The sequence below is a fragment of the Cucumis sativus genome, chromosome 3 (assembly GCF_000004075.3).
Source record: "Cucumis sativus cultivar 9930 chromosome 3, Cucumber_9930_V3, whole genome shotgun sequence".
Taxonomy (NCBI): Eukaryota; Viridiplantae; Streptophyta; class Magnoliopsida; order Cucurbitales; family Cucurbitaceae; genus Cucumis; species Cucumis sativus.
Window position 1 is genome coordinate 3,180,901 of NC_026657.2, and position 13,551 is coordinate 3,194,451.

The 13,551-nt window shown below is 33.3% G+C and overlaps 2 protein-coding genes across 2 annotated transcripts; one reads left to right on the top strand and one right to left on the bottom strand.

Annotated features, from left to right (window-relative positions):
- Nucleotides 1-678: 678 nt before the first annotated feature.
- Nucleotides 679-3,626, top strand: LOC105435066 (putative protein TPRXL). Its single transcript, XM_011654423.1, has 2 exons — nucleotides 679-1,038; nucleotides 2,895-3,626. Exons 1-2 carry the CDS (start codon nucleotides 679-681, stop codon nucleotides 3,624-3,626), a joined length of 1,092 nt encoding a protein of 363 aa, XP_011652725.1.
- A 1,938-nt stretch (nucleotides 3,627-5,564) lies between these two features.
- On the bottom strand, nucleotides 5,565-9,742 carry LOC101208338 (WPP domain-interacting protein 2). The gene is made up of 3 exons (XM_004148229.3): nucleotides 9,452-9,742; nucleotides 7,925-9,145; nucleotides 5,565-6,782 (listed from the first exon to the last, which is right to left on the bottom strand). Exons 2-3 carry the CDS (start codon nucleotides 9,048-9,050, stop codon nucleotides 6,094-6,096), a joined length of 1,815 nt encoding a protein of 604 aa, XP_004148277.1. The 5' UTR covers nucleotides 9,051-9,145; nucleotides 9,452-9,742; the 3' UTR covers nucleotides 5,565-6,093.
- Between the last annotated feature and the right edge of the window lie 3,809 nt (nucleotides 9,743-13,551).

Sequence of the window (13,551 nt, forward strand, 5' to 3'; positions counted from 1 at the left end):
TGATGATAAAGGATTTGTTTAGCTAATTTTTTTCTTTTGTAAAAGAAATCTAATTTTAAGATGATTTAACAAAGGGTAAATCCAAAGAGTTTTTTTGAACACTCTTAATGGGTAGCACAGAAATCTCATTAGTTGGTCCAAAGGGTTAAAGATTGAAATTCTCTTAAGAATCCCATACATATTTTTTTTCCTTTGACAACATGTGCTATACATACAAGATATGAGCATCAAACTGTAACATTGATTATAAAGTGGATCCATACTAATTAACTAAACCATGTTTAAAATTTCCCAAACAGCAAAATATTTTTAGAAAAACAGTAACAGAAGAGATTACAAAAAGAGAAATTGGTTGAATAATGGTACGATGACGGCAACTAATTGGAAGAGATTACAAAGAGTAATTAACCCCCTTCCTTATTTAATCCTTTTAAATAAATAATCCTTGTGATTCTCTTGGAGATTTTTTAGTGATTTTCTCCAATAAACTTGTAGATTTCCTTATAAGTTATATTCACTTAATAGGTATAGAGTGAGTATTTCATTATTTTTGTTATTAGTTTTCACTAAACCCTAAAACTGATCATTATCATATGATCTTCTTCCTCTCTTTGAGCTTTGAGCTTTGAGCTTTGAGCTTTTGAGCTTTGAGCTTTTGAGTTCTTGAGATTAATAATAATGAAGTCTGATTTGGAAGGTCATGAAGAAGAAAAGCCTACAAAATGTAAATGCAAAGTATGCAATAGAGAATTCAATTCCATCAAAGCATTGTATGGCCATATGAGGTCTCATCCTGATAGATCATGGAAGGGTATCCAACCTCCAATCACCATCGCCTCCTCCTCCTCTTCATCTTCCTCTTCGCCTCTGCCCTCTTGGTCCTTTACTGCCAAAAGGGGCTGTAAGGGCATTGGCTGTATCAGTACTGCTGCTGTTGCTGCCCCCTCCTCCTCTTCCTCCAGATCTTCCTCTTTAGAAACTGAAGCTAAACTTGAATCTCGTTTTTCTGATCCCGATGTGGTGGAGGATCAAAGACAGGTGAAGAAAATGAAGAAAATTAATGAAATTGAGTTGAATAAAGTATATAAATGTAATAGCTGTGAGAAAGAGTATGTGTCTCACCAAGCTTTGGGAGGCCATAAATCCCGTCATCGCAAATCCAAAATTTTATTACGTACCAGTTCGAATGTGACGAATCCTACTCATCAAGAGAGGAAGATCCTTAATTTCGATCTCAATGAACTCCCAACTATGGAAGACGACAACAACAAAAGAAGTTAAAGCAAGTATAGGTTAGCTGGTTAGATAGAAGTATGTGTCTTCGAGCAAGATATATATATAAACATTGTTCATTGCTCCATTTTTGTATCCATATATAATGTTAGCTGCTGCGGTCTTCTCTCTTGCTGTTTGCAGATTTAAACTAAGACTCTACTTCAATCAGCTCTATATGGATTATTCTGAAATTTGGAGCTTAAATTCTTCTTTCATCTCGTTCTTGTTCATTAATTCAATTTTGTTTTCTGGGATTGTGTTCATAACTTTTGTGTATTTTCTTTTCACTAATCCATGTTTATATAAATATCAGTGAGGATTGAGAAGAAATTTGACTTTTGATTCTGAGATTTTGATTCGGCTGATCCTTTTATAAATTTATTGGGTTGCTATGTTTATACTCGGGGTTTCCTTTTTTATACCATTTGAAAATTTTGAAAGATATATGTATTTGAAAATAGTTTTTCTGTTTCTGTTTCTACTTTTTTTGAAGAATGGTTTGGGAAAAGATCATAGCATTCATGACAAGCCTTAAGAGCGAGCATAAACGAGGCTTTAGAAAATAAGCATAGTGAATCTCTCATGGTGGGTGAATGCTCATATGGGCTTAAGGGCTCAAAAATAGGAGTAATATAATAGAGAGTTCATCCGAACTTCAAAGAAGCCTAGAGTGAGCTCGAGAGAGCACAAAAGTGAGCCTAATTAAATAGAGCTCTAAGAACCCTTGAAGAGCCTATACACCAAAGAGAGCTTAGAGCTTAAGCATAAATAGCATTTACTAAGATCAGGTGTGGAGATCAAGCTGTGAATATAGAGAAGGATCCATAGAGTTAGCTGAGAGGACATACTATATCTTTAAAAATGATTTAAATATATTGAATCTCGAAGTTATTTTCCTAAATTTGGTAAGAAAGGTTAATAAGAATTTGTCAAACATATATCAAGAATGGGTATCTCTTTTGAATTATAATTAATCAACTTAAAGATCATTTGATCATCAAGAAGATTAGGGTTTTTAATCAGTGGAGGAATATATATATATATATATATATATATATATATATATGCTATTTAATTAAGCTAAGAAACTCAATTTTCCAACTTAATTAGCCGAGAACTCTTTTTTTATATCTTTTAATTTAATAGATATTTAAAGAGAAAATCTAGGTAACTATATCTAACTACAAAGATTGTATTTTAATCTAAAAGAAAAAAGGAAGATTTAGATAGAGAATGAATTTATTTAATTAAATATATCCCACTTTTACATTTTCATTTTATTTTCAGTAATATTTTCCTCTCTTTAAGATATAACAACTTGGTTGAAAGAAATAAATTCGATTCCAATAAATTTTATAGTTACAAAAATTACTAAATCATAAATATTTAAAATTAGTTATTAAGATTTAAAAACCTAAAAGGATTAGGAAAAACCAAAAACCAAAAACCAAAATATATAATTATTTTCCTTATTTTTCCAGTTTCCTATTTCCTTATGGAGTTAGATTTAGATGTCAATATATATATATATATACATAATGAAAGTGAGTAGTGAGCTTAAGTTCGATTTGCTCACTTCCCTATATTCCTTAATCTCTTGTCTATTGCCATCAATGAAGATCAAGTTCAGAAAACGTAACGTCGACTCCATGGACAAAAATGATGATAATAAGCAGTTATGTTCCATTGGTGATCATATGAGGTTTGATTGTGAAACAACAATGGAGAAAGGATTATCAATCCAACCTCCAACTGCCACTACCACACCATCAAGCTCTCTTTCTTCTTGTCCATCGCCTGCTGCTTCTAACAATATTGTTGTTGATTGCCTTAAATCTTTACCGACCTCTTGGTCTCTCACTGGTCGAAGAGGACGGAAGGGCACCTCCTCCTCCACTACCTCTTCTACTACCACCACCGATGATGTTATCGCTAGTGATCAACGACTCCACACGAAAAGTTCCACCTCCACCTCTACCTCTACTGCCACCACCGTTGATGATCAACATAAAATGAAAAGGGTGAAAATTGAGACTCATTCTGATCACGAGAGACTACTGAAAAAGAAAGTGCACTCAAACGAGAAGAAGAATGGAGCTCTTGAGAAGGAATATAAATGTGATGTATGCAGCAAAGTATTTACAACTTCAAGAGCATTGGGAGGACATAAGTCGAGTCATTACAAACCCAAAAAAACAAATGATGCTCCCATTAAAAAGGAAACTACAACCTCTGAACCGAAGATTATTACGATGTCATTAGATTCATCGACTGATCAAACCAATCAAAAGAGAGTGATGGATTTTGATCTCAACATGCAGCTACCACCAGACGACGAAGAAACATCCTGAATGTTGCCTTTTGCGTCTTTGAGTTTGAGATGATCATTCTTGGTTTGGTTGACGTAAAATACAGAATAGAATATTTTAAATTCTATTTGAACTACATTTGTTAATGTCAGTCCATTCTTAAGTTGTATGAAGTTGTTAACATTAATTTTAGTATATGAAAATTAGAACATTCCAAACTAATATTACTATTCGCAAGTTTTAACACACACTTTTACCTCAAAATTAGTTTTAAATATAGGATGTCCAATTTGAAGCATTTTAAGTATAGCAAAAAAAAACTTAATTAAATGGTTAAATTATTCATTCATATGAAATATATTTAAAAGCTTTATTTTTAATAAATTCATAAATTCATGAACCAAATAAACAGTGATATATTTTAAAATTAAACCTAAAATGATTTGGGAAACTCTTGAAATTTGAAATTTTTTTAAAGAAAGGTTTCCTTTTTCCTTGTATGTATATATAAATAAAAGCAGTAGTGTGTGTAAGTGAGATTCGTTCACTTCCCTAAACAATACATTAAACTTTCTCAATCCTTTTAAACCCTAAATTCTATTCTCTAATTCTTTAATTCCCATATCTTCTTTATCCTGATCAATGGATCACAATGGCAATTCACTCCGGATCAAGATCAAGATCAGAAGCACCAATGCTGCTCCCAAGGTGGACGACAACGATTGCAAGAACCAGTTTTCTTCCACTGAAACACCAATGGAGAAAGGCTTATTGTTCCAACCTTCAACTCCGGTCACTGCAGCTGCCACCCGACGAACCTCTCCCTCTCCCATCTTTGGCGTCGTTGATTGTTCTAAATTTTTACACTCTTGGCTTCTCACTGGTCGACGAGGGCGGAAGAGCACCTTCTCTCCTACCTCCTCCACTACCACCACCGATACTGTCGTTAATGTTATCCCTAGTGATCGTCTCAACAAAAAAAGAGTGAAGACTGAGACTCATTCTGATTACGAGGAGTCATCGACAATTGGAAAAGTGCACGTTAAAGAAAATAAGAATAATGGGGCTTTGGAGAAGGAATATAAATGTAACATGTGCCGCAAAGTATTCACAAATCCAAAAGCATTGGGAGGACATAAGTCTGGCCATAACAAAGCCAATAAAACAGACGCTGCCATTAAAAAGGAAACTGCAAGTGCTACCATTGGAACGAGCTTTGAACCAAAGCCAACCATGTCGATGGCAGATTCGTCAACTGATCCAACGGATTGGAAGAGACCAGTGCTGGATTTTGATCTCAACAAGCTGCCACCGGAGGAAGCCAGTCTTGAATCTTGCTTTTTGCATCTTTAAGTTTGGGGGGTCATTCTTGGTTTGGTTGGTGTAAATACAAAAGAGTGAAAGTGGTGATTTTTCTAAAGAAAGTTAATGTGATTTAATTACAAGTTTAGATATGTTGAACTTTAGCCTTTGAAGTTGCGTAGGGTGGTTTATATTAGCCCTTCCACAAAAAGTGATAAAAGGTGCATTATTTCTTTAACTTTCCTTGCAATATAAGAAGTATAAAAATTCCAACTTTCATATTGATTAATCAAATATTTTAATAATATACAATTAACTCTCGTTTATTTAATTCATTGAAATAAAAATAAAATAAGTTAAAAAGGTCACAACTATGTAGCCAATCTTTGAAAAGTTATCCTTTGAAATTCTCTTCTTCTTTTCTTGCCATGCAAACCTTTCAAGTTCGTGAATTTAATACTTATGACTGCCTTAAACTAATTGAATTTGTAAGAAATAAATTTCCAATTGAATAAAATGTACATTCTCCAACTAAAAAGATGAGATCCACAGAGTCAAGACATAGATTTCCTTATGTAATGAGTTTTCAAGAGCAATGTCTAGTCCTTTGGGATTGTCTTGTCAGTCACCAAAAAGCAAAACATTTTAAAGAAAGAATAAGTTTCAGTGCACAACATCAACATCAATATCATGTCTTCAATAATTCACAATATGGCATTTCCACCAAGTAGTATTATGCCTACAGTCTTCCCAAAAGAACAAGAGTTGTTCCAATAAACTTGACCCGAGGGTTGAGTTACAGCCACCTCGAGTCGATACAGCCATAAATAATAATATTATTACATAATGTTTGTTCATCAAATACATTAACTAATAACAGAAACATATAATCTCAATGAATGAATGCATTCGATTCCAAGAAGTTAATACCGTATACCAATTCATCGAGCGGTTGCAACGTTTTTAGAAGCTCTATTAGTTGTCTATCAAAAATCATGACTACAACAGTTACAGCAGAAGAAAACAAAAGGAAAACAAAAAAACCCATTAAACAACTTACAACTGAGATTCCTACTTGCCCCTTTCCTTTTCCTCCATTTTTTTCTTTCTATGCAAAATGATAAAAGGGAACCAAAAAAAAAAAAAAACGTTTAGTTTAAAACACTGTTCAATTCACAAAATATGTATCTCCTTTTTCTAGGCTTAATTATGTTGGTACAACTAGTTCAGCAGGTGAAGGCATTTGCAAGACAAAAAGCCAAAGAACGAGGATCAGGAGTATCAACTGCAGAAATGCACAAGAACTAACCTTGAATACTTCCCCTTGAGTCGTTAAAACCTCCTCGGTTTCCAATACGTCACCACAGTATTTTTCCAATCCCTCTGCTCGTTCCTTAAGCGCTGTAGCTTTACTTTCAGCTTCTCTAAGTCTGCTCATCATCTCTACTTGCTCATCTGCCAAATTTTTTTTACCATCAACTACTATTCCACATTGTAGATTCTCAATTGCTCTTACTATTGCCAAATATTCAATTTCTGCTTCCAGTCTTTGCCTAAAAGACCTCTCAAATTCCTTCTCTATTTCCATTACTTCTTCCTCCTTGGGTGACTTGCTGGTGCTAATGGATGATTCCAGTTCAGTAACTCGGGATTCCTTTGATTTGAGCATGGCAATCGTCTCCTCTAATTTGGTCTCCAAAAGTTTCACCTTTCCTGTCAAGGACAGAACTGTGGATTCGGCAGAACTTGTAGCAGCCTTCCCGGGCCCCATTTGGAAAGATGAACTAGATTTTTGTGTTTCTAGGTTGTCATACGCAAAACTTGATGGTTCAGCATCATTGATTATGCTGGAAGATGCTATCTCGTCCTTTCCAATCTCCCTTAGCTTCTTGATTTCTAGCAAGTGCAGAGTAACATATTGTTAGATGCCACATTGTTAGCTCAACTCTGCAGAAAAATCCAGCAAGAAACAGCCAGATTGGATGGATAAAAACCAAATTCCATGGTGTAGAATAACATATTGATAAATTAACAGAATTTCACACACAAAAAGTCACATCGGATGTGGAATGACAACCTAATCAACCATCCTGACACTATGTAATAAATAAAAATATAATAATCATAACTGTTCATGCAAGCTTGCATAAATCTCAACTATTCGTAAACGTTTGACTCTCTACTACATTTGATTGCTTAGAAAACTCATAGGACATTTTCTTTAATAGAAACAATTTTTACTCAGAAAAAATGAAGGAATGAAATGACATAGTTTGGTCTCTACAATGGCTTGAGCACACCATGGGCAGTAGGTGATATTTTCAAGTCAACAAACATGTTCTAATATCAAAAATCACACACAAACTTTGCCATACCAACAACTTCACTCCTCTACTTGTTCAATGGTACAAAATTTCCCGCCTCTCTACAAGTACACACAAATGATCAGCTAATGATTGCTAACTCAACGACATGTAGACCTAGTTGGGACACTGAGGTAACAAGTCTCAAGGCCTATTTACATACAAGTCCGTCACTAAATTTTTTGCCAATGATCACTGTAGAATATCAGACTGCTAGCTATGTAGAAGGGGAGGGAGTAGAAAAAGAAGCAAGGATTTCAGTTGATCATATTTGTCACAAATAATGCATCGATATAAACATTGGCCAAAAAGTGATAAAATAACGTTATCCAATATCAACTAGAAGCCAAAGCATGTGGGAGATGACGAGAGATTCAAACATCCATAAGCTTTATGAAAGATGGTGATATGTTGATGACAGTTTTAAAGGCTTCCATGAAGAAAGCTTCAAGAAAGCCATGATGGATGATAAATCATTACTTCACTATCAAATCATGAAGTCTCAAGAAAAAAGTCTTTAAGGGGAAGAAATTGTTTGTTAGAATTTCAATACCACGATCCTTGATTAGGAAGAGTATAAAATAACGGATACAAGTACATTTGCCTAATAATCCCATCATGATAGCAATTAAAAACTATAGGGAATCAAAAAATTTAAAGAAATAGTATATGAACCTTTTTCAAGCGCATGTTGCGCAGACTGGAGGCTGATAATAGACTCGTCCATGGGATCCTTGTTCAAGGGTGACCAGTGATTCCTATCCTTCTCATCCTTAACTTCCCAAGACAAGTCTGCTGCCAGATTATCTTGAGTAACATCTTCAGCTTCTACCTCATCCTCTTTCCTATATGCAGTTTCAGCTTCTTCACTAAACTGTTGATCACCTGCATAAGCTCCATCGCTATTGTCTCCATCATCCGTAACGGACCTTTCATTTTGGTTCCCATTGCTAGCAGCAGCAAGAGTGCCCTGCCTAAAGACAAAGCATGAGCTCCTTGAGTCAGATTCAATGCTAGACTGAGAATTCTCCTTCTCAACTTTGATTCTTTCTCCCCTTGCCTTTTTACTGCCTTCAACACGTCCCTTTCCCTGTTGACCCTTTTGGCCAGAACCACCTGTACTTTTCCCACTGATGCTCTTTATCCTATTCTTTTCCCGCACATGTCCTAAGACGGTATTCAGATCGTACCTTGCCTTCGGAACACTGGCTGCTGTGGAAGATTTGCTACTTCGATCTTCACTGTTTTCAGAATCTGTGCCATGGTTAAAGGCAGACCCCGTAGCAAACCTGGAATTGGAACTAGAACCATGGAAAACCAAGCCATCAACATTTCCTATATTCCTCAACGGGGTTACAGATCCAACAGAACCTTCATTATTTTGCTTATTCTCCGATGGAGAAAGTTGAGGTTTAACTGGATTCCCAGAAGTAGAGAGTGCCCTCTTCAAAATTTTACTAGTATCATCACTTGAATTCATATCCTTCACAAAGTCTCTAGGAATACGCTTCCATTTCTTCAATCCATACCCTTTTGTTACAGGAGAAGAAAGGTCAATAGGAGATTTGGTTATGGAAGGAGGTGAATTCAAAGCTTCTCCACTTAAATCTTCTCCCTTAGCAGCCGGTGAAATGGATACCCTAGCATCAAGACCACTTTCAGCAGCACAAGACTGGTCAGCATCATTAGCACAAGTGCCATTGATTCTGATTCGGTTGACATCATCAAAAGGAATAGCTTCCTGGTTCACTTCATTGTCTTCCACAGATTCAAGAGCCGAGCATTCGCTTTCAAAATCCATAAAACAAATCCAAGGAGATCTCCGACACCCCAAATACTCGAAATGTCAGTCAGATCAAGACAACAGGAATCCTTCCGCCTCAACAACACTTAAATCTAAAAAAAAACATAGCGAAACAATCAATTAATAACCCAAATACTAAAAAATAAATTACATTGAAAAAAAAAAAACAAAAACCGAATCAACCCATGTATCAAAAGCAAACGAAAACAAAACCCAGAAACAAAATCGAAAGTGGGTATTCGATCGCAAGTAAAACAGGCAAAGCAGGGTTAATAAATTGGAAAGAACAAGAAGCTTAAACAGCCCAAATTCTTAAATTAATCAACACAAGTAATCGAGGGTTAGTAAACCCAAAAATGAAAAGAGAGAGCAAGATAGTGGAAGAAATGGGAACGTACCTTGAATTTCAAAGCCCCTCCACCTCCAACCAAAAGTAGAAGGTTTTGAAGAGGGGATTGAAAAGGAGCAGAGGGAGAAGGAAAATTAAAGGGAATTGGAAACCGGAAATGAAGAAGGAAAGTGGTAAATCAATAGAAAGAAAGGGGAATTGAAAGAATCAAAGCCATGGGGGAAGAACTGGAGACGAGAAAGAAAAAAAAAACAGAGAAAGGAAAAAAAAGGGAAATTTGTTGGAAAGAAGAAAGAGTAAGAACGTGGAGGAGAGTGATGGGGCCAGATGGCGAGCAAATGGGTTGCGTTAAGCACCACACAGTACAAACCCACACCGCTCACCCATCCTTCACCGTCTGATCAATCTTCTCCTTGTGATGAACAAATTAACAATGGCAATGCCCTTTGTTTCATTCATCTTCTTTCTTTCTTTTTTTTCTCTTTCCTTTAATCTTTTATTAAGGTATAGTTTTGTTTAACTATATAAGAAACTTGTTAAATTACAAAGTTTGATTGTTTTAGAGGATCATGATCTTTTGTTGGTAGTTTGATTGTTTTAGAGGATCGCGATCGTTTGTTGGTGGATGTGTGGGTGATACTTGGTAGATTAAGGAGTAATGACGGTTGTATCTTAAGGCGTTGATTCAATTAGGGTAGAACTTGATATAATATGATTATTGAAAGTAGATGAGGTTGATTTTGTTGTTGTGAGACCCACTGTGGAGGAGGTTATTGAATTGAATGCGCGTTTATAAAATCATGTGGCAGATTGTTTGATCTTTTGTATATTTAATAGGACATTCTATCAAGGATGGTGAGAAGATTTCTCTATTTCAATTTGTTCGCTTGCCATAGCAGATAATAGTCTTAACAATTCTTGTTTGTTTTTAGACTTGTCAATATAGATTAGCGTTAACAGATTTTGTTTGTTTTTTCATATATTAATTGAATCTAGTTATTTGATAACCTAATTGAATCCTATGTGGTATTCTTGGGCTCAGAGGTGTATCTGTGCAAAAGCTGAACTTCGAGGCCAAGCCATAGGAAATTGGGTCAAAGACCCAACTTTGGATCATTAGCCAAGTGGGCTCCTGATCACCCTTGAAACTCAAGGTTGATCGGGGTATCAGCTCCCTTTCCTTAGCTTGTCATGATTCTTTATTAGCCTTGATTAAGTTTTCTTTTGCACTTATTATAAAGAATTATCTTTTTGGTCCAAAATCACTCATAAAGAAAATTAGTTTTATGATCATTAAACGTTTCTTAAAGTCAAAATTCAAGTAGACATTGTTGATGTACAACTTGGCTAAAAGAAATATCACTTGACTTGCACATGCTTCAACGATGAAATTTTTTATTAGGAAGACGACGTAACCAATATAAGGTAACTAAGAATGAGGTGATCGGAAAAAAGTGAGGGTGATGAGGTGATGGACAAGAGGTAACTAAAATTAAATGACCTAGGATCATGCAAGTTGCACAAAAAAAGAATTGCATACAATGTGATGCTTGGCACATAAGCTTTAAGGGTTGAATTGAAGGAGAGAATAATGGTGTACCAAGCTTCCACATAATTGAAATAAATTTAACTTCACTTGATTTCCAATTATATATAGGTAGGATGACCTAAGACTTTGTCCTCCTTCTTTTTCTAATTTGGATCTACCCATCACATGTGTCTCTTATGAATTTGGATGAGTAACATGACTCTTTATTCCTCAAATATTCACTTTAGTGGTAAGGTTCCAATATTTATTACTTTTTTGTGATGGAGAAGTTGTAAGTTTTTTTTTTTTTAGAAAAATGGTGAAATTTTATGGTAAGAAGGAAGTAAAATAAGTTCTAAACCATTCCATTTTCTCATAAACCATTTAGTTTCTTTATCGTTTATTTCTTTCTTTACTATATTTGTATTTCTCACTCTATATATACATACAAGTTTTCTTCTCTTATTCACAACAATAAGCCATACGTGTGATGTTCAACAATATTGTTGGTAGTTTGCTTTTAGACATATGGAAGAGGGTTGGAAAAAAGAAACAAAAGGTGAGATCGAGCATAGTTTAATCCAGTTTATGTGTCTATCAACTCAACATTAGTTGGTAAGCGAAGAATCGAAAAAGAGCAATCAACTATATGCAGGCAAAAAAAGGTTAGGAAAGTTCTTTCCCATCAAAGTTCATGGAAATATCTAACTTTGAAGCGCAACTCAATTACTAAAATTATTCGAATAATTAAGTCTCTTCCTAACCGACATGATTCAAAGTGTTAAGTCACATGTAAATTTGGATTTTTTAGACCAATAATCTTTGCTTTTCTTTTTTTCGTGCACTTGTTATTATATTATTATTAAACTAAACTTGCTTTTATGGCTATATTCCACTTGCTCTCTGTTTCTATTATATTTTTTGGTATTTTTAATAGGTGTAAATAAGAAGATATTTATTTTATTTAATTACGTATAAAATTTGCATTTAATTTATTTTATGTTTATCATGTTATTATACATTATTTCCATATATATATATAATATGAAGAAATGTTATATATATAACACTTGTATAATTGAAAAAAATTGAATTGCTAATAACTATGATATTTATAAAATGAAAAGATAATCTAATTAAGAAACTCTTTTAGAATGCATTTACGTTCATATTTTCATAATTATTGATAAAATTGTATTTTAATACTAGTTTTATTAAGATAATTTTATCTTTTAATCTCGAGTTTAGAATACCATGTGTGTTATTTATCATTTCAAAATAGTTTCAAGCCGTTTTTTATTTTAGAATTTTTCATTTTGGAAGAAGTTATTTTAGAATTTGTTTGGAAAAAAAATTATTGTGTTGTTAGTTTTTTTATTTATTTAAACGTATAATCCTTCTTTGGTTTTTCTAAGAACAATTTTAAAAATTTAAATATTTATACTCATAAAAAGAAAACTACCAAAGAGTAAAAAATTACTACACATCATAAACACAAATATTTTATCTATTTTAGCGAACAATACATTTAAATCAAATTATACTTGTTAAATAAAAGGGTAAATGAAACAACCGTCCATCTCACCATAACATCTTAATTCATTCGTTAACCCAAAAACTTAATTTAATTGATAGTTAAATTTAAAATTTTGTTTCAAAATTAAAATGCATATTTAAAACCTAACTTTTAATAAAATTATTTTTTTAAATTAAGTTAATTTGGTTTATTTTGGTCAAATTCATAAATATTTTCCTTTGTAAAAGAAAGATCATAAATGGTATAAAAACAAACCATGGCTGTCACTTAAAAAATTACCTCTTAATCATATTTAAAAACCAAATATGTTTTGGAAGTGAAAACCACTTTTTATTCCATTTTAAATTTCAAACTTTTGATCAAGAATTTAATATTATTTTTAAAGGTATATTAATTTACAACCCAAATAGTATCTAAGATATGAACTTTCTTTTACATATGGTTACCATTTTTTTTTTTTGTTAAGATGAAAAAGAACAAAATTTCATTCCAATTTCAAAATATAATATGAAATTTTGATATGTTTTGTTCTCTACAATCATTCTTCATCCATGTTTAAATTGATTCAGTATAGTTTTTAAAATTTAGGGGTACAAAATTGATATTAAAAGAAGTAATACAAATTGTAAAAAATATTAGTTATTATATTTTATTATTTTAATATTATATTTTATGGATTGCGTGATGTATTTTAGTTGTGAAAATTGATATTAAATAAAAAAAGAGTAAATATTTGAAAATTGAAAAAAGTGTTGAATGAGAATAATGTGAAGAATTAGGATAATTAGAAAGAGGGAGAAGGAATTTGATTGGGCTTAGGGAGTACTTCTAATTGGTCATAATAATTCTTAATAAGAATAGGTGCTTTAGAGCTGGTCAATGGGCCACCCACCCATTCTCTCCTCTTTCTTCTTCTTAATTCCAATCTCCAAAATATTCCAATTTTCATTTCTTTATTAAGATTCCTCCATCTCTCTCTCTCCAAAATCAAATTCAAAAGAAATACCCAACAAACTTAGTTGGACACTATACTATTTAAATTAATAATTAAAATCAGAGACTTTGCCTTTTTGGAGGGCTTTTA